Source organism: Apus apus, chromosome 9 (assembly GCF_020740795.1).
Source record: "Apus apus isolate bApuApu2 chromosome 9, bApuApu2.pri.cur, whole genome shotgun sequence".
NCBI lineage: Eukaryota > Metazoa > Chordata > Aves > Apodiformes > Apodidae > Apus > Apus apus.
This window is the reverse complement of record NC_067290.1, coordinates 12,909,793-12,931,702: the sequence shown is the minus strand read 5'-3', so window position 1 is coordinate 12,931,702 and position 21,910 is coordinate 12,909,793. Positions and strand designations below refer to the sequence as shown.

General features: G+C 40.5%; 1 protein-coding gene across 4 annotated transcripts in view; it reads right to left on the bottom strand.

Moving 5' to 3' along the window:
* POC1A (POC1 centriolar protein A) overlaps positions 1–21,910 on the bottom strand; it is a 78,520-nt gene that overhangs the window by 14,217 nt on the left and 42,393 nt on the right. For all 4 annotated transcript variants that reach the window (XM_051627766.1, XM_051627764.1, XM_051627765.1 and 1 more), the window contains 2 exons: positions 15,078–15,146; positions 13,225–13,323 (listed from right to left, as the gene is read on the bottom strand). In XM_051627766.1, coding sequence (XP_051483726.1) covers positions 13,225–13,323; positions 15,078–15,146 — 168 coding nt within the window. The remainder of the gene's footprint in view (positions 1–13,224; positions 13,324–15,077; positions 15,147–21,910) is intronic.

Sequence of the window (21,910 nt, the reverse complement as noted above, 5' to 3'; positions counted from 1 at the left end):
CCCTGCCACAGCAGGTGTAAAAACCAAGTATCCAACACCCACACCTACTTTCACTAGACTAATTTCAACTCACTTTTTTTGAAGAGGCTGAGGACCCCAAGTAGGTATATTTGTATCAACACTACCCTCTGCCACCAGCTAACAGCAGCCTTGTCAACTGAGAGGAACAGTGATACCATGGCCTTCCTGCTATGGCATCAAGGAGAAAAATAGGGGTTTTTTAATTCTTTTGGATTTTTCATGCTGAAGTCTTTTTTTTTTTTTTTTTTTTTTCTACAGTCAAGGAAAGCTTTTCCTGCTAAGAAAACACAGCCAGGACTTCACAGGGCAGATGCTGGGGCATTTTACAAGTATCCTAAGTCCCAATGGACACCTAGAATTTTGTTTGACCTTCATTTTAGAAAGCTGCCAAACATTTTGACAAGCATCACTGTGGGATCATCCAAGGGCAGCTTTGCCCTTTACCTGTTAATGAAAGAGGGAAACATTTAGAAACTTGCCTTTAACAGCCAGACTACAGCTTGTACTTACCACTGCCTTAATTGCCAGTACATTTAGAAATAAATGTGCACTGTGATGGGGAACCAAACTGCCCCCAGACTGAAACCTTCCCAAATTCTGTAAATGGGGATTAAAATCAGCCCCTGCTACTGTCTATAAGAATGAACAATAAAACCTTCACAGACCAGACTACAGCCACTCTTTTCCTAATAACAATCTATAACGTGGTGAGCCAGCCACTGGTGATTTAAATTTAACAGATTTTAAAAACATGTTGCAAAAATACAGAAAGAGCCCTGAAATATGCATTAGCTTTGTGACAGTCTGGTACTGATGAGCATCACGATTACAGAGAGAGACACCTGTGCTCCCATCTGACTCACCTGCAAGGTAAAGTGTCAGCTGAGTCCTGGGGACAGGACTCAGGCACTAGAAACAATGACACTACTGCAGTAGTGACACTGCAGAGGTAATGACACTAATGCAGAGGTTTAATCTCTTTTAGTCAGAGTTCAAGTGCACAATTTATTCAGTACCACCGAACAAATGTATTTGCCATTAAATATCTTATTACAACATGTGCTTATTAAGCACTGGGAGTACAGCAAGAAGCAGCTGAACATTAAAGGAAGAATAGATGAGCAGTTTCAGAATACAATACAGCTCTCAGTGACAAAGGGAAAACAGAAGTGATTTATTTATAGCAACCACTTAAAGACAGCACAGTGCAACTACTTGGGGGAAGGGGAAAATTAATCAGCCTTCATTCCAGAGGTCTCTTACTGAGCCTCTTACGAAAACTGTTCTGGCTAAACAGCATTCTGGCCAGCCATTAGAGTGCTGATCAGGGAGTGGGCAAGGATTAGCTGCACAACACATGTACATCAGTAGTAAAACTGTAATCAATAATTAAAAAAAAAGGCATTTTACTTTCTAAATTGTGATATTTAGAAGATATATTAACAGGATAACCACCTACCTGAATTTTACACCTATTAGTAAAAAGCATGATTCTTATAATTAAATCCAGAAGAAATACTTCTTTTTACTTCTCTTCATTTCTCTCCACTGGAAGGAGAAACTGAGAGGTGTGAGGACTACAGGCTCAGGTTTACCTTTAAATCCCTTTAAATCAATTTCCAGTGTATCTACAGTTTTGGGTTTGTTTTTTAAAGAGAATATACTGTCAAGAATTAATTTTCAAGAATCTAGAAAGATGTCATTCCTTTGAAGCAACACACATATCTAATGTGTTTGATACACATATCCAATGTATCAAAATTCACTAAGCGCAATTTAATTCACTATCTTAGCAAAAAAAAAATTTCCCTGGAAACGCAAAGGTGGTGTACATTATTTGCACCCCAATTCTGCTAATCCAAATGAGCAAGAAATATAATTAAAAGTCTTCTATTTCAAGGAGTCATTTTCACCACAGGTGAAGTGGTATTTTACATGTGTTCTCAGAGAGCAACAGTGACATCCAGCGGAAACACATTAGCTTCAAGGTAAACTTCAGAGGAAGGTCAGATGGAATATCGTGCTAGACTGAAGGATTCGTTAAAAACTAAGAGGTAACCTTATTTCTCCCTACTATGAAAAAAATACCAGTGACTGAACACAGCTTTCCAAGCACATTTCTCTAGTCTGGAAAAGCATCCCCTCTTCAACGCAGCACTGAAATCTCTGGAGCAAGCACATTCTTCAACACTTGTATTACTCCACATCTACTATCCAGACCAGAAAAGGGTAACAACTGGAATTAGAACACAAATCTAACCAGTTTTGTGAAGCAATTTACAAAACTGAATCCCTGCTCACCTCTTATTTCAGGACTTACGGTGTGATAACAGAAGGGGATTTGGGAGGGAGAAAAAGAGAGGTGAAAAGAATGTTATTTCCCTTTCATTTTTGTTCATGTTTTTGCTTCACACCAAAAGGTAGGGTGAGTTAGCTAAGCAAGAGGCCAGGAATTATTTAGACAGAACCCTTCTCCCTGTTGGTGCTATTAAAAATACCAAGTTAAAACATCAGAACTTGGCACTTCTCCAGTAATGGCCATGGCCAATAAATATTAGGCCTGTGATAACCTCAAGAAGAAACAGAGTTAATAGATACATCTCAAACCCCTTTAAATCCCAAGGCACTCTTGTGCCAAGATGTAAGTAAACACTGGCAGAGGCAGATGGAATAAGGGCTGTGTAACTTAAGTGAAGCATCATCATACCATCCAGCTCTGCTGACCAAGCTGACAGGAAGGAAAGAAACAGGGGTAACAACTAAGAGACAACTACAGTACTGAAACATGCATGGACCCAGCCTATCCACACAGAGAAGACTGCACTTGGACTCAGATTTGCATTTGCTTACAGAAATACTACATCCTAGCTCTGCAAGTGATGTGGTTTGGCAATTTCCAGCCAAGAGCAGGTACTCACCCCGCTCCTGCCTGCTAGTAGGCAAAAGCTGTTCCTCTCCTGTATTTCAGTATCCCTGCTCTTCTGGTGCAGTCTGTTGGTCCACTTAACTTACCTCTGTCATCTCTAAGTATCACTTTTATAGTAAGACAGATATTAGCATCACGGTTTTCAGGGTAACTTCAGGTAACAAGCACCTATGCACACTGCTAGAAGTATCTAAGCTATGTGCTGCTGTCCATGCTTTTCAGATAGTTTACACCACTATATATACCATGGCATGAACTGGTTGTGTGCCACTGACATCAGGCTCACATTTTTTGTGCTATGTGATCTTTGTTTTAAACAAGAAAATTGAAGAAAAGTAGATCCCTGCACTGATTTCCAAGAAGTGTATCTCGCCCTGAAAGGAATATAAATCACAGTTCCTGGTGAGTTCTGGCAAAGGCCACAACCCAAAACCAGCAAGGAATATACCTCTAAGAAAGCCAAGGTTTCCAAATGACTAGTAAGTCTGTATTTATTGAGAAGAAAAAGCTAAGGGTAGCCTTCAACATTTTAGATCTGTATTTTCCTAATTTGCATAGACAATTTACCTCCCTTAAGCAATTCTTCCCTTCCATCAGTCTTAATGTTTTCTGAGGAGATATGAAGAGGTCTTTCAGAACTCAGGAGGGAACAATAAAGCTTTGTTGCACAGGTGATGCTCATCTAGCTACCCCTGCACTGCTCCTGGAGAAAAACAGCACCAAAAATTTCAAAGGAACAGTTTTGTGTAAAAACAAATCACTGTAGGAACAAAAAAGAATATAAATATGGATAAGGGAATCATTGGTAAGAAATTTGATCACAAATTGAACTACTGTTCCTTGGCCCTATTTAAGATAGCTCTTGGGCAAAGCTCCCAAGAAAAAGCAGCCAAACACTGAACCAGTGTTTCTCCTCAGCCTTGGTTTATCCAGCTACAGGTTCTTTTATACTAAGAGCAACAGCTTCCAAAGTAAGAAGCAAAACACACTGGGTGATCTCCCGAAGTATGAACAACAGCTTCCAGCTCATTTTCTTTATCAGAATAATTTCCCTCCTTCTAACGAAATAAGTATATGCTATGTAACATATCATGTGCCTGCCTACATATGTAACTTATGGAAAATAATGCATATCATGTGTGTATATAAATATAAACATATGCAGACATTACAATATGGTCATTTGTTATTTGGATTTTAGCAGTGAAGTTTGAGATCTTCAAAATTTTAAAGCTTAAGCCATCTTCATCCATCTCAGAGCTTACACAGAATAGCAGCTTAGAAAAAAAATACACATCTTGCCTCTGTCTCTTCTCTTTGAATTATGACTCAAGCATTAAACAAGCCACACAGAGCAGCAAACTAAGTGGGTGAATTTACATTAATTGGCCTGAGATGCTGAACTTAAAAGGCAATTTTTATTCTGACCAATAATGACTTGTCAGGACTTGCCTTATTGTTCCAGAGCCTTAAAGAACAAATCTATTTGCTGTAAGATGACAAATTAAAAGCTGATCCTCTTATTTCTGAAAAAAAAATCTTGTCAAACTGGAACACAAGGGAAACCAACTGCAGCAGCACAGCTGCTCCCACCCACTAATAGGAAAAGCTGTTGCAGGTTGTTGCAGTTGTTTGGAGCTGCTTGGAAATTCAATCTGAGAGTGCTTATTCCCTGCCTTCTCCCCCCAAGTCCAATGTCAAGACAAGATGTGGAAACTCTGATAATCACTCTGCACCAATGTGTAAAAAATGTTAACGCACAAAATCAGAGAAGACACAAGCTTTGTTTGTTATACACACTCTTCTCTCCTTATATTGGCCAGATCAAGAGAAAAGCAAACCCAAAATGTTTCAGAGGAAGGAGCAAATGCCCCATTAGCTTGTAAAGAATTTCATTTCAAACAGCAACAACAAAAAAAGCTGTAGTGGAGTGCTAGCCATTAACAGGCTTTCAGGAATATCTTCCAGAAAGAAGCTCTGCTGGTAGCTGTTTGTGAGATAGATGCTCATTTAGTGGAGTGAGAGAAAATAATTTCTTTTGCTCTGATGCAGCCTCACAGTCAAATTAAGATGCACAAAATCAGCAAGATCTGCAGTGAGGCTCCACAAAGAGCACAGTAACTGATACAGCTACCCAGTTCTGCTCAGATAAACTCAGGCTTCCTCATATGAAGAAAGCTGGTACTGTTGCTAGTCTTTATGCCCCAATGAATTAGAGCTGGACCCCAGAGCTCAGCTGGACCCAGTCTTTCCAGCAATGAAACTAAGGGGTTCCTCCCTGAGGGGCAAACTGATGCCATCCTGCCTTATGATCTGGGCTAGAACCAGTTTATCTGCGCCAGGGCGAAAGAGTTTAGAGAGCCCTGCAAACACACAATGTAAGACTAAGTTTTATCTTTCATTAACAAGAATGTGTGTTTATAAAACCAACAGGTAGTGTGTTCTTTCTGGCTCACATTAGCCATAGTTCCTAGTAACCATAACTACCACAATGGGAGGAATTATTATTTTCCCAGAATCTGAGGATGCTGAACCAGGCAGGAATCATAGAATCATAGAATCCTAGGGGTTGGAAGGGACCTTGAAAGATCATCTAGTCCAACCCCCCCTGCCAGAGCAGGGTCACCTAGAGTACATCACATAGGAACGCATCCAGGTGGGTTTTGAATGTCTCCAGTGAAGGAAGAGATCAAACAAACATTCTCAACTAGCCAGGCTTGTGCACCATGATGGCCCCCTTAGTCAGTGAAGTGTCAGGTACCTCCTGGGGGTTAGAGTTCATCCCACTCTAAATCTCTGCTTTCCAGCAATGAGTAGAAGACAGCATGGGACCACACTGCTTACACAGGCAGAACTACTAACTGATATTGCTAAAAGAAGGATGTGAGCAATGAAAGAAAATGACATCTTTCTGGCTCTCACAAGGTTTGCAAGCACAGCCTCTTTAGACAAAGGCTAAGGCAACGACCCAGCTTTGTCCACACCAAAGGAGGGAGAGGAAAGAAGCCTCTTCCTCTGCTCCTGTTGAACCTTTTATTCCTTGCAAAAAACCACAAGGCCACATGTTGCAACAGGCTTGCATGATCAGGCTTCCTTCACTGAAAGGAGCACGAAGGTTAGGTAGCTGTGAGTAACCATCTGTGTCTGCACTCCTTGTGAGGGATGTGGAAAGAGCTCCTGAGCATCCTGTAATCACTCATAGTAAGACTCCTGCTCTAGGGGTAAAGAACAGGGGCAACATCTTCAGCACCCATCACACCACTGCACTTCTATGTAAATAATGTACCTTCTTATTCCAAGAGGAACACAATCATGTACCAGACTAAAGCCTCCTGGAGTGTGAAAGCATCCTCAGAAAAACAAGGTGACAAGCAGATCAGTAAAAATAATCAATTTGCAGACCACATTTCTCCTGAAGGCTGAAGGCTGGGTCTCCTGTTGTTGAATAAAGAATTCCTCCCTTACAACTCTTAAAAATAAATTAATAGAAAGGGGTGGAGGAGGTGCAAATGGCAACACACATTCACAACCAATTGCAAAGAGCAGCAGCTCTGTGCAATGAAACTGCTTCCCAGGAGGGGATTTGACAGCAAGAAAAAAAAAAAAAGAGAGAAAAAAACCCACAAAAGCATTCATAAGTATTAATGGTGCCAAAATTAGAGATAGTTACCAATTTGGAAGCCAAAAGGTCAAAACAAGAAAAGGCACATCTGGCCTATGAGTAACTCAGGAGGAATGTATTTACACAAGGAATGAGTGGCTGACAGAATGAACTGCTGCAATTAGCACCGAGACCAGGGGCTGAGCACAGGAGGCACCTGAGGTCAAACACAGAACAGAACCAGCACAGGAGAGGTGGAGTCAGCTTTGGACGTTCAGTTACAGGCTTCAGACAACTTTATGATCAGATCACATTTTTTGGAACTAGTCCTCAATCCTATAGAACAAAACTATTTTGGAAGAATTGCCATTGAGGAAATAAGCACAGTCTAATGCCTGGAGAAAATTTTAAGTGCAGCACTGTAGGAAGAGGCCTAGATACCTGTCTTAATTGAAAGACAATTTCTGAACTGAAAGACACATGGGCTACTTACTGGTTCAGGAGTCCTCTGCTGCTCTTTCCATGCATCACTTTGTGAAGCCTGCCATGACATTAGCTTTCAAATTTTGTAGCTCCACAATTTAGTACCACTCAACTTCAAAGGAGCTGAAGATATTAAAAACATTTGTGCTCTTGAATTTCAAAAGAGCAGAAAGACTTCTTGGCAAGAGAGTGACAGAAGGCAATTCTGCACTTCTGCCCATGTCTCCCAAATTGCCCTATCAAGGGATTAACTGCTTTTGAGTCTGTCTGCACAGTTACTCACATAAGCAGGTCTCTTGGGTGTCCTGGTTTGAGCCAGAATGAAGCCAATTTTCTTTTAACTGATTTTATATTTTTCTTCAGTGAGCTCTCATGTAGCACAGCAAGTTTTCCAGCTAGTAGACTGATACTGCTGGAATATTTATGTTACTGCTATGGACACTTAGCTCTGCTTCAGTTTCAGATATTAAAGGAGCAGATGAATCATATCTGCAACCATCCCTTCTTCTTCCGTCCATGGCCAGTGCCCAGGGAGGACTCCATCTATCCATCACCATTGATCCCCAGGCCTGTGCATTTTCCTGGCCCTCACAACTCTCCCCTCAGCCCCTATCTGCTCTGCTGCTCTCTCTGGCAGCTCCAGGACATTTCAGAACTGCTCCCAGCTGAGAAGATGCTGGGGGAGTTGTGGGGTTGGGGGGAGGCAAAAAGGGTTTTGCACATTCCTCAACACATTGGTATATAATTGTATGTATTTTCTTTTATCATTAGTATTTAATTAAAGCAGTCTAGTTTAGTTTTCAATCTGAAAAGTCTCTCTCCTAATTATCTCTCTTCTTTTCCTATCTCAGTGGGAGGGGATCAAGACCATTATTGTCACTGGTTTAATTGCCAATCCTGAGTCAAACCATGGCATCAGGAATCCTACCAGCACCTGAAAGCTGAGCTGCACGTATTTAAGTTACATGGTTATAGAATTCACAACTGAATTGTCAAGAGAAACACTTCGCCATCACCTGTAAGCTTAAATTCTGCTGGACGTTGCCTCTCTCACCAGGACACCCTTAGTTTGAAACAAACAGGCCACACACAACCCTTACAGACTGTGCATTTCACTGCCCTTTGGACACCTGAAGCTCCCACTCCCCCTGTTCAAGCTAACTTTGCTCTGAGGTACTACAACACAAACGTGTTTTGAAGTATTTTTCTTTAGAAAGCTGTCTAGAGGGTTAGACTAAAGTTTTCTCATCAGGCTCCTCATTTGCAAAGCAGTATTTTGCACAGAGTTACAACATGCCTAAACAAGGTTTTTGTTTAAACTTCAGTAAAGAATCTTTCTATCAATTAATAGTTCCTATTTCCATAATACTACATGAAAAACTGTTTACCAGCTTATACTACAATGGTTTTATTAATAATTTTCAATGTACAAGTTTATCTAAACACCCAAGGACTTTGTAACTGTCCATGTGACATCATCTGCTCAGTGTTTGCTTATAACACTTGACCATACATGGTTGTCTTGGAATTAGTCAACAACAGCAGCAAATCTGTCACATAAAGAAACAAGTGTTCTTGTACACTCACGTCAGCTGTAACCGCGGACACGAAGCTTTCCTTGTACTTGGAAAAAAAATGCCACCAAACCTCCAAAATAAAACACATTCTCTGCCCTTTCTGGAAAGAACAAATTGTATGATGAATGTTTTCACAATATATCACACAAGTGAACATGTCATTTTGAACTGATCCTACACAAATCTTGACACAGACAGACCCTTATGCGAGCAGTTACTGACTCCAGAAGTGTGAGAGCCCACATTTATGCAATCACATGCAAAATCTGTACCTTTTATCCTGACTTTTCTCTAGGTCCTCACTACTCAATATTGCATCTTAAAGTATGAATTTACTCTTACCCCTTAGATTCTAAGTCAAAACAAACTCAGATGCTTATAGGATCAAGACACAGGATCATAAGACTTCTTTTCTTCCCATCAGCTTCTCACAGCCCTCATCACGAGTACTTGCCCTTAACTTTGGTTTTCAAGGCAATCATGCAACACTTAATTGCAGCAATTGTTAGCTTATAACTTCAGATTAAGCATTTATTTCAGAGCTACTATTATTCTAATATAACATTTAGAGTTTCACATCTACACTACCAGATATTTATAATTCACTTCTGACAGCTTTAGTGTTCTCTTTACCACACTTCCAGGTCTGTATTTTACACCATAGTCAATGGCTGCAATTCCTGCTTATCATGAGCTTCTCTTTCATTCACATTAGTCCTTGCATGGAGCAGTTTTCCTTTCAAAACAAGCTGCATCTCCCAGGCCTCATATATTTACAGAAAACACAACCAGGTGGGTAGAGCAACTTTGAAGTTCATGCCTATTGTTTCAAACAAGTCCAATACCCTAATTCATAATGAACCTCAACCAAAGGCCTGAGAAACCAGCATCTTCTAATGACTCCAGTCTCCCTTTGTCTATGGAAGTGAAAATTGTTTGAGCAAGTTTGTATTCAAGCTCACCAACTCTGACAGTGTTTCATCCCTCTTTTATCCCACAGCTTATTTAGGATTCTTTATTCTTCCTATTCATCTTGATGACAAACTAGGTTTAATGTCTGTGTTCAGTTATTCTTCCTTAACACTCACACATTAGCCTTACTCTCCCCATGAGAAAGGGGATACTAAACTGAGTGCTTTTATACAGCCCCTGTTTTGAGTAGGATTTGTGCTTTCACAACACTTTAGAAAAAAATTATACAGCTACACAAGAGCTCTCCTTGGAAAAATATTCTCTCTGACTTAAGGCTGAAAACAGATTTGAAAAATCTCAAGAACAGGATTTGTGTGGTTTAGGGGTAACCAAAAACAAGTAATAATCTATATACCTGTTTTAAATGTAGTTACATCCCCAAAAGTCCTCAAAATCTCAGTATTATCCAAGAAGCAGAATCCTGGCACACTCAGAAAGCAGCAGAAAAGGATGAAGAAGCTTCACTTTTCATTGAAAGAAAAGCTGACCTCAGCATGAAATCAAGAGCCACAGGTGGCAGTTTTGAGTCTGATCTTGACAGGTAAAATAACTCGCTACATAAAATCCACCAAAATAAGTACTTCGTTATTAAAAAGTAAACATTTTGCTCAAAACAAGAAGGAACTCAATATATAGTGAAATTTAAGTCTTGCAGTAAGTTGCAGCAGTGACAGTGTTTTCAAAGAGCCCAGCACAATATATTTCAAAAGATATAAGTAATGAAATTCACTTGAAAGAAACAAGTAGACTGCCATGAATAAGTAAGTTATTACGGAGCCAAGATTTCCATGCTCAGGTTATACTTATTCCTTAAAATTGCAAACCAAGCCATTTTCAAAGAAACCAGGTTCTTTTTAACAGCAAAAAATCTTTAATATCAACTCTGAATTTAAACTTTACCTGTGATATTCAAAACAGGGTCTCCACTACATTGCTTTTTCTTCCCCTTCTAACTTAAGGACATTATAACTGCCTTAACATGAAAGAGTTGCATTCCTATTAACTTAACACCCAAGGATACTGAGTACTAGTCACATTTTGCATTTCCATTCTCATGAGGTGTAATGAGCTCTTAGGGACCAAGTGTAAGCTCCAGCACCCTACAAGATTGTTCTTCTAACAATTAATCATGATGCAGCTGACACCCACCCCACCTCCCCCCAGATTTAAACTATATTGGCCTTGGCAGCACCAGACAAAAATTGAAACTCTGCTCCTTTGTAGCAGGACAGAGCTGCACCACACTTGCCAGGTAAAAGTGTTCTTCACTGCATAAAAGAGACCACATCATTGAACTGCATCAACAAACTTAGCTGACCAAAACACTGGTCCCAGTTGTGCCAGCGAGCACCCAAGATCTCCACTGCAACCACCTGCACCCCTGCTTTGTAACTAGGGATCATTTTACTATTGAAGGCATTAAAAGGTTGAATTTATAAGTCTATCCATGCTCATAGCTAATCCAGCAGATCTAGTGGGAGCATCACTTGTGCTATGCAGACCAAAAGACAACATCACATTTGTCCAAGAAGTAAATAGAAGGGAAGAATCCTACTGATTGTCATTCAGTTTGATCTTCTGTAAGTTGCACATAACACAGGAACTTTCTAACACTTTTTATATTCAGGTAGAACTGCTGGAAACAGCAGCTCCCATGCTGCATGCCCAAGCCAAGGACTGCATTTGGGTGGTGGTTCAGAATAGTCCTTTGAGGTAATTTAAGTCCCCAAACCAAAGTATGTCTCTTTCACATGACTCAGCATGGATTCATTTTGCCCTCCAGAAAAACACAGCACCTGGTCCAAACCAATACATTACATCTCAAAGAATTTGCAGTGCCCCATTTCCCACGGGCTCAGAGGGTGAGTAAAGCAACCTCTTGTCAACCAACACCACCTGACATGGACAGGAGTACACAAACAGTTGATCCTAGCAGCATCTTTTAGGGGTTTTGCCAGATAAACCCTCTTCCACAGGGGAACAGTTTTGTTGGAAGGACAGACATTGATGGTGGTTAGTCATTGTTCAGGGTTTTTTTTTCAGCAGATACCTTCACAGCACATCTTAAGAGGTTCTATAATAAAGAGCTCAGGCTTTTCCTTCCTTTCCTTAAAATATTACTGGATAATATGCTCTGGTAACAACAGCAGTACAGGTGGGGGTAAACGTACCATAATCTCCCATTAGTGGACACTTTGTCTATCCTATTTAAGCCATTCCTTGGAATGTTATAAACTGAAAGCAGTATTTCTTCCCATAAAGGCTGCATTTAAGCCCAAAATTATACTACACAGTATCTTCAATTAAAGCAGACAGAGTTCAAAGTCAGTCCAGTTCAATAGGCTAATAAACAAAGAGGTCATTGGACTGACAGTTTCACTGCCTGCATAACTTCAGAGTTAGAACACAGGAGAGGAGGAAAAAGAAGTCAGTTTTAGCCAAAACCAAGCAGAGGATCAATAAACACTTTCCCCTCCTCCTACCATCCTCTCCCACTCACCTAGCACTACTAATGTCCTTAGGCTGTTTGCTTTCTTTACAGAGCACTACACATTGTATCAGGTTTAGAACTGCAGCCCCATATCCTGTCCATCACAAAACATCACAGCTATTCCAACACCTTCAGAGATGGACTGAAGTCACATTACATAAAAACACTACTCTGTTTAAGAGAGAACATAATTTTAGTACCCCAGTAAAGAAGATCTAAGTTGATTAAGATGAAAGAGACTGAGAGCAGATTCTGGCTAGAAGTTTACCTTTCCACTGAGGCAATGCCACATATCCATAAACCCCCTGGTTCACAAACTGCCTTTTTAGCTTACAGCTCATGTTGAACAACATGTACCAAAACCAGCCACAGCAATAACACATTTAAGAATCCTGTAGGTGTACTCAAATGTATCAAAAATATCCAAAGCTTGACAAGACAAAATACAGAAGTTTAAGTGAAGCATTACCATGTGCAACAGTTATAACTCATATGGGCAGTACTTTTAAAGGGTTACTTAAATAATAGGCAACAAACAACATCAGTGCTACACTTAGATCAGTGCATCATACTGAATTACTCAGCTGGCTGATTTATCCTTCAGACACAGAACTCTGATGTCTCTTAAAATGTGGTCCAGGCAACAGAAAAAAACCCAAGCATTTAGGAAAGAAGCTCCAGTATAATATGTCACCTATTTCTCATGTGTGAAGTCTGTGCACAGAGATTTGTCTTTGCTAACTGTCAGTGAAAAGGTTCTGTGAACAGTATCTATTTTCAGGACTGACACCAGCCTGAAAGATTCACATCAGCTATCAAAACTGACTTCAGCTGTTACTCAGGTGTGTACTTTTCTTCGTGGAGTATCATCCAAGTCTACCACACATTCTTAAACAAAGGCTGTTAATAAAAAAATGCAAGTATACAAGCACTAAATTTATTTCTTTTTTAAAACTATACGTTTTTCCTGTCAAGTAAGTACAGATAAACAAAACAAAAAATAAAAGATTGGTTAAAAACAGGCATCTTGCAGCTCAAAGAAATACTCAGGAAAGATGGTTATAGTGCAACTGCTTGAAAGAGACACATGCTTCCAAGATGCAGACAGTGTACTGAAAAGGAACTCCATGTGATTTCTGCAATGTTGACCTACCAGAGTGTGGTGGGTTCCATCCATGCTAATGCCAGACTTCTGTGTTTTCAGTACATCACCATAATCTGCTGCATCAAAGTTAGTCTTCCACACCATCACCTGCAGAAAAAAAGTTATCTCAGTTAAAATTTTCTGTCTATGTTTGCTTGAAGATCAATTTTGTCAACACATCAGAGAAGAGTCAGCAGATGCACACCAGAGCTTACCTAAGAAAGCTTTTGCCATTGATTACAATAAGGATGTTATTTGTAAACATGCTACTGAATGTAGACATAACTGAGTGCTCAATGGGTAAGTGACCACTTCCAACATTCTTTGGGTCAGGAACATCATGAAACTAGAGCTGCCTAGAGAACTTCAAAGTAACATGCAGAATACACCATTAAAACCACAAATATACTAACATATCATGCTTAGCACTATGGCACTTAATCAGCCACACCCCAAACAACTAGTCACTGATTTATAACAAGATTCATTCACAGGAAAAGGAGAGTTAGTACTTTGAGACTAGCATTGGAGATCTTGAGATAGTTTGTCAGCTAAACACTAAACTTACAGGTATCTTCTCTCCATAATGTGGTATTTACTTCAGAAAAGAGGCCTCTAACACATAAACCACTTCAACATATCAAGAGCAAATGTATGGAGTAATATCCTTAGGCTCTAGAAGTCTAAAAAAGTTCAAGAGCAATAAATTAGCTATTTCAGAAGTCGGAAAGACACCTATGAAACCACGCAGCTCTTCTTGGTCATCAGAAACAGCAGGGTTGGTTCTTCACTCACAAGTTTTCATCCCTGCTTTGTGTTAAATAAAAGCATTTTTCTTGTGTAGTTGCATAGTTAACCAACCAGGCAGTTCCACTGAGTAACAGAAAAAAGTGATGCTCTTTTATTGCACAGGTTGTTTGTTCGCAGCCAGCAAAGGTGCTATCACAACAAAGAGGGGCATTGTCACTGAGTCTAACCTGGGGATTAAGAGTCATACAAAACAGCTCAGTGAAGACTGATGACAGAAAATGAATACTTATTCAAAGCACTACTTCAGGTTGAAGTTCATCCATATCTTCAGCAGAGATACTTACACTAACTATGCTAGTTATGGATTACAACTCAGAACTTGAAGGTAAAGGAAGAGTTCTTCCCTCCTGCCCTAACTGCATCATCCACACAAACCCTTTAGCAGCACTACGAGACACCCAGGCTCTTAATCCTAGTGTACAAATCAAGGTCAGCAGAGGAAAAGTCCAACCCTGACCCAAAAAGCTGTGCAACTGCAGCATTAGCACAGCTTTGCACCAGGCTCCCATTAACAGAGAGATCTGCAGTCTATATTTGTGTACAATCAGACTCAAAACCATCTGCTCTCAGTCAGCAGAGGTGGCTAAGCTGCAGTGGCTCAAATAAGGCTGACAGGACAGATCTGTGGGAGCAGGAGAGCATGGAGGAATAGGAAATACAGAACATTGTAGACCAGTGGAGTGTGGAAAGCATTCCTGCCTGCCTTGTCCTTATACTTGTGGCTCAGAACTAGTCAGTGGCAGATGAGGAGAGGATCCATCAGCATAGCCCATTATATTTAAGGTCTCTCAACTCAGCCATTGGACACCCACCTAACCCACTCTCCACAAGGAGATGCCTCAGAAAGACACATAACAAGGACTGTACTTAGGGTAATACATCCTCTGTTGTACATACCCATTCCTAGATAATTCAGCTGAAGTGCTTCCTCACTAAGAAAAGTTTAATATATCTCACTATTTTTAGTATTTGTTTTCTCTTTGAAAGCACTAAGATGCCTAGAAAACAGTAACAAAAAGTCACAAAACGATCAAATTAAACCAGTCACATACCTGTTCATCAGAACCTCCAGACGCAAATAAGTCTCCAGTTCTTGAAAAGGCTACACAGGTGGCTGGCCCCTGAAAACAGATTTTTAAAAATGGGAAAGAAAATTATGTGTCATAAAGCTCCATTCATTACAGCTTTACAAAGTATTTCTCACTTGACATCAACAATCTAAAGGCAAAATTAAAAAAGCTCTTATCTGTCAGGTAAGTGAGCTGCCACTAGCACACTCAGCTTGCTGGCATGCACTTACCATTTCCCACATTTTTGTTCCCATTTTAAGACATTCACTTTTCAATATCCATGGCATCATGTCACACAGGAGCAAACCAAGTTTTACAGCTTCAGGTTTTTCATTCTCAATCACTTCCCTTTTAAATTAGAAATATCTAAAACTCCTGTTCCTCTATCAGAGACAATGTCTCTGCTGTTTTGTTAAATGCAGTCTTCAGTTAGGCACCCAAAAGAAAAGGAGGTTTAAACACACAGATAAATATAGAGCAGCAAAGGGCATATTGAGAAAGATCGTTAGAAGTAAAATACCCTCACACCTGACAGTTCTAGGTATTCATGAATCATAACCCATGTCCTGTAAAAATACAGCTTTTTTTGAAATAAATTTGAAGAGTGACAAATGCACCTTTCAGGCTTCAACTCTCAATTCTTCATAACTTCTTTCAAGCTCCTCCTCACATCATGAACACTAGATCCATAAAAGGAAAATGCACTCGGCCAAAATTCTCATATAATTATGGAACTCCAGGGGCCAGAACTTCAAAGGTTACCCAGAATCTTCAAGACACTGACACCAGAAGACAACATATTTTATGGACTGCTCTGTGTGCCTATGATTCTATGAAACCAGGCAACCAAAAAAGCCACAACACAATCACCAGAAAACCCTACCACATAAATAGACACCTTTTGACAAAAGTAGATTTAATCCCCTTTCAAATAAAATCATTTATCTCAGAAGGCAAGTAAGAAGCTTTTCCTCACCCTGTACCAAGTTGCAAGGATGGACTATTCTATTAAGAGTTCCCATCTTCCAAATGGGCATCACATGGACTTCTCACATCTAGTTTGCTTTTGGTTTCCCTTCTCTCTCTCCTTTGTAAAAGTGAACTCATCATTACAAATCCTGAAGGTAGACGAATACCCAAAGATTGCATTTGGGCTAAACACCCAACTCTCACTGCAATCTGTGCCCCACAGTCCCGTGTGCTTTCAAATATGCTGGCACAAGGACACGTTGGCAAACCTGGAGCCTTGATGTGGTCGCTCTCAATGTGAAGAGTTTAGCTTCCTTAAAACACATCAAGGTGTTTCCATATTATCATTTCACCTGCAGCAACTTCAAATGGTTTTGATGCCTTCTAATAGCAACATCTCCCTCAAGAGATCTTGCCAGAACTGATCTAGTAGCAGCAATTTCAAAATGCATGCACAGTCATCAGCATGACTCAGCTGGCTCAACTAACACACTATTAAATAACACAGATATTTCAAACCAAAGACACCACCATCAATCAGCTGAGACAAAGTGTGCCTCTGCCTTCCACTCCCACCCACCTTCCCCAGCAGTTCAGCTCTGACTACAGGCAGGAATGGAGACTCTCTAAAAATATAAAATGTAAGTGCAAAGACAAATAAGCAATAAGAAAGGGCAGAAAGAAGTACACAGCTAGAAAGTTGAATAATGGTGGATATTGCTCAGTGCTGTGGACACAGAAGCTGCACTGGCTGCAATAGCCTGGACTGCAAACCTCCAGGTTGGGAGGACAAAAAAAAAAAATGTTCAAGGAATTGCTAAAGACAAAATGTTCAGGAACAAGCACAAGTGAGGAATACTGGAGAGGAGCTACGTTTCACAAAATTATTTTTTATCGGTCTAAATATTTCAGTGTATTTAGACAAAATTTAGCACAATACAAATCCAAACAGGCAATGAATGAACTGAGTCCAAAGTCATGGCATTCTGAAGGGAAAAAAGTTCAACAGAATGTATTCCTCCCAAAATAGAAACATATCAAAGACTGAATGTGCCTTTACAAATTGAAAGAAGGGGAACAAACAAGTCTATAGACACAACATCCTCTACAGATTTGTTTACATGAATTAAGTGAAAAGTATTTTTGCTACATACACTTACAGCACTCTTCCCGGAGAGAACAGGTTTGCTATAGCAACATACAAATAGCAGTTTGCCAAATATTCTTCCAGTTTGATATAAACACACAAGCAAAAAAGCTACACGTGCCAGTGATCAAACACAGCCTAACTCCCACTTGTTTCCATTAAGCAAGGCAGAGATACTGCAGGTTTCTGATGCAGTCCTGGACAACAGGTACATAGTCAGAGACCGAAGGATTCAAATCTTCCTTCAGGTTTTTTCCACCTGTTTAAACTTCCTGTTTGCATTAAGTGTCAAAAAGCAGCAGTTTCATATTCCTCTATATAAGTTGCAGGGGGAATTTTAAGCTTATTTCCCATGCAACTAGAACATGTGTGATGCAGCAGCCTTCTGAAGTGCCACTTTATTCCTCTTTTTGTAGCAAGATAGAAATGCCCTTCAATTAGTATTTCCTGAGGGTTCAGAAGTTCCAGTTCTGCATCCTTATTGTGCCAGGTGCTAGCAGAAGGTGCTAGCACTAGTCCCCAAATTCCTACAGCCTGTTGCCTTAGCTGAAGGATCAAGCTGAAAGATCAAGCTGCAAGAAGGGACTGGACAATGAAATGCACCAAGTCAGCAGTAAGGAACATTTCTATTTAGCTTTCAGCACACCAACAACATAAGGACTGTCCAGCTTTTCTGCACGTCAAAGTTTGATATTAAAATAGTTTTAGTGATACTGGGAGAGAGCTGCAGAAAGTTTGAGGGAAAGTATAGAAAAAAAAAAAATAACCCACTAGAAATGAGTGGGAAGAACACTGCTACTAATCCACATTCAACTCATCTCTGGAGAAACAGGAGTATCAGGCAGGGTGGAGATGAGCCAAAGGGAGCTTCAAAAAGGAAAAACTGCTCACACACTGGATATGGCAAAGAAATGGGAAACACAAAAAAGGAATCCACACAGAAGGAGTGATAATAGGATCGAACCTAGTCCTTTGCATCAGCACTCCCAATGAACAAGATTCAGGCAAGGTCAGGTACCCATGCTGCATATGTAGGTAAGGGTGAAGCACAGCACGTTGCACAGTCTAATTCATGTGCAAAGTACCCCTCAGAGATGGAGATAATAACTTCTCCTTGCTTTCCCACTTTCTACAGAAGGAGGCTAGTCATCATCACAAGGCCTGTAATGCCCTGGCAATCCACTGGTTGATCTGCTTACACAAAAAGATGAAGTGTGGCCTTAGAAAAAGATGTTCAGGCTTGGATGGATTCTTCACCTGGAGAGATGGGATCCAAAGCCAGGACACAGATTACAATATGCACCGAGTGACTGGCAGAATGATAACAGCATCAGTAACAACTGACACAGAGATGACAAGAGACAACAGGAATATCATCCCTGAACACAAAGCTTTCAAAGGTGAAGTTAAAAACAGATCTGAAATAAATACTTAAACACCTAAAGAAAGGCCAAGAGCTTCGTTTAGAGAAATGGAAATATGCCTGGAGCCAACAGTCATACCTGCATACAGATAGCAGAGGAATGTGCACCTACTGAACACCATTTCCTCCCTCCTAGAGCTGCTGGAGGACAGAGGCACATGATTTCAAGAACAGCAGGACCAAAACCAGTCAGTTCAAGTCAAGAGAGGTCAGACTTGCGAGTGTGAGCTAGAAGCAGAGCTAATATTTTGGCTTCAGTATAACAGAAGAAAAAAGAGCCAGGCTGGAGAGGGTCCAGGCATAAACCAGAGGGGAGCAGTTTAATGATGCACAGTCTGCAAGAGGGAGAGAAGAGGCAGAGAGGAAGGTAGCTGGAGAGACCATTGAGGTCAAGGATGCCAGTAGCAGTTCAGTTTGTTGGGGTTTTTTCTTTTCCCTGTCCCTCCCCCCTCTCCCCCCCTTAAATCCTGGAATAAACTAATGTATACCAGAGAAGAGCCAGATAATAGAGTAAGGGAGGTGCCAAGACCTGGAAAAAGGCATATCAAGAGGATGCAAATGGTTGAATTAAAGAAGAGCTTCCTCTTCTGTTGCCCACAAAGGGAGAAGTAGAAGTAGGAAGATGAGAATCAGTATGGCTCAGCTTGGTCAGACTCTCCTGGAATAGATTAGTGTAAAGAGAAAAAGGAGACAAATGGTGATGAGATTAGAGAAGCAAATCAGTAACAAGCACGCTGGGATCCTAGGCATAGGATTATCAGTTCAAGGCATAAAAGAAATAGTAATAAAAAGAGTTTTCATAACGACTTTCAACTGCATGGCACAGGAGAAGGCGACAAGTCACACTCGGACAGATGGACATTGAAATGACAGAGGGCAGAGGAGTAAAAGATGCAAAGAATAAGCGATCAAAACATTTAGGAAAAAAACAAGAGCAAGTAAGAAACTTGATAAATGCATTTCAGTGTCAAAAAACACAGAGGTCCTGAGGTCATGTGTCTTTTACCTACCACTTGGTTTCAGCAGCAGAGAAAGCAGTGGAGAGAGTTCAGTGAGGACCAATTCAAATTAAGAGACTTTTGTAAGGATCAATGACAAACTTGCAGCAAGGAAACCCAGAGCTATGAAGATCCATTCTATCTCACCAGAAGAGGTGAAAGACAACAGCAAGATACATAGGAGGAGAAGAAAGCTGAATTCAAAGAAAATGATGGAAGCGAGAAGAAATACATGGGACAAGACAGGTGTCACTTACACCCTCTTGTTTCACAATTGGCACAGGATGCAGCATGTATCCCGCAGAAGCAGACAGGAAAATCCAAATATTAGAAAAAAGCAAGAGCTGGGAAAAAAAAAAATAACCTATTAAAGCCATGGAAGCTTGTTTTATTTTTACAAACAACACAGATACTCCAAAGGCAATGTGGAGAGGGGAAAAGGTGCCAGCAGAGGCACTAAACACTGCCAAATCAAGAGGTACAGGGCAGAGCCGAGTATTGTCCTCAAGTGGAAAGTGATAGGAGCTGTGGAAAGAATCCACATCTTTAAGGGTAAAAACAAAAAAAGTGTTTAGATAAAAAGGGTGGATTTCTAGCAACCACACAATGGAGGTGATAACACAAAAGACAGAAATGAAGAGTGAAAGGAAGGCAAGGAAAAAAGCACAGGGCTACAGCTAACATAGGAAAAAAATTATACTGGCACCTTTTAATTGAATCTTCAGCAACTTTTTAACTCATGAAAGCTTCAGTTTAAAACAAATAAATATGGGAAGACTAGAGTCATATTTCCTTTTAATACTCAGAAACGGTAATAAAAAAAAGTCAGAAATGGTAATAAAAAAATTAAAAAAACCCAGTGTGCTGCTGTTTGCAGCACATCCCTTCTCTTCCTTCGCTGGTTCTATTCTATGCAGCCCTGAGATGTTCTCACACCCTTCAAAGAAGACTAGGCCTGCACAGATGTTTAATGCAGAGCCAGCAGAAGAGAGCAAAGGAGCATGTGCACCTGCCCAGAGCTTGCTCTTCAGTCAGGCAGCAAAGCAGAGCGCACTCATGCCACCCACAAAGGTGCTACGCAGCTACTTCATGGTTCAAGTCAAGGCTGCTTGGAGAAACTAACTTTGCATTTTCTGTCTTCCTATTCATAAACATAATGATGCAGATGTTTTCTAAATATTTACTGAGAACTTCCATTTCACTAAGGAAGTCAGTCTGGAAATGCTCTAATCAAATCACCCCAAAGGGCAGACAGGCACTGTACACATACCTGCTCTCCTGTAGCAACTGTCCGGAGGTGACTTAGGGGCTCCCAAACATTCTGTTCCTCCATGATGATTCACTACTAGAGGTGGACCTACATACCAACCCAGTGTCTCATCTGTATGAAATTAGACAAGAGTACTTCACAGCTTGAAGCACTCCACAACTAAAATATGCAGCACAACACGGAATGATATTTTGCAGCTGCCAAGATGTCAGCTCCAAGCTACAAACTCTAACAATCCTTCGGCTACAAGGGGGCCAGCTACATTACAATTAAAGACAGCAATGTAAACTTGGCAGTCCTCCCTATGTAAACTACAGCTAATCAGCTGCTAACAAATTCCTGGCACTCCAGCAGTTGCGTCAAAGTATGTCTAAAGGACCTCACTTTTTTTCCCTTCAAGTGTCCACTTGCATGCAGCCTTCCCAGAACAACATTACCAGCAATCAGCAGTCAGAGTCAGAGCAAAGTCTTGACCAGCACATTCACCCAAACTCAAAAATGCCCTCAGAACACGCTGTGACTAACATATAGCCCTCACTTTAAAAAGACAAATCTACTTTATGACCAAAAAAATCCACACCCACTTCATTTTTTAGCCACTTGGCAATAGTGGCAGAAATTAGTGAGGCTGCAGGGGAAAAAAAAAAAGAGTATGTAGTAGGCTGGGTTTATCTATGAGCAGAACAGGCTGGAGAAGCAGCCAGTGCAGGAATCCACTCCAGCAGCTTCTGATGAAAGCAGAGCCTGTTGTCACTGCCAGTCACTTATTGTGAATGAAGCAAAGGTTATCATATACTTTTGGTGGAAAAAGATGGTATCTTAAATCAGGCATTAAAAGACCCAATCCACAATGATATAGAATATGCCAGCAGAGGGAAAAATCTGTCCAGGGCTTCCCAGCCATCTCAATGCAGTACCCTTAAAAAAAGACCAGAAAGCACTACCAGCCACTTTTATACTTGTTTCCAACAGAAAGGAGGTGTAAACCCACAATGGGAATTGCAGTTA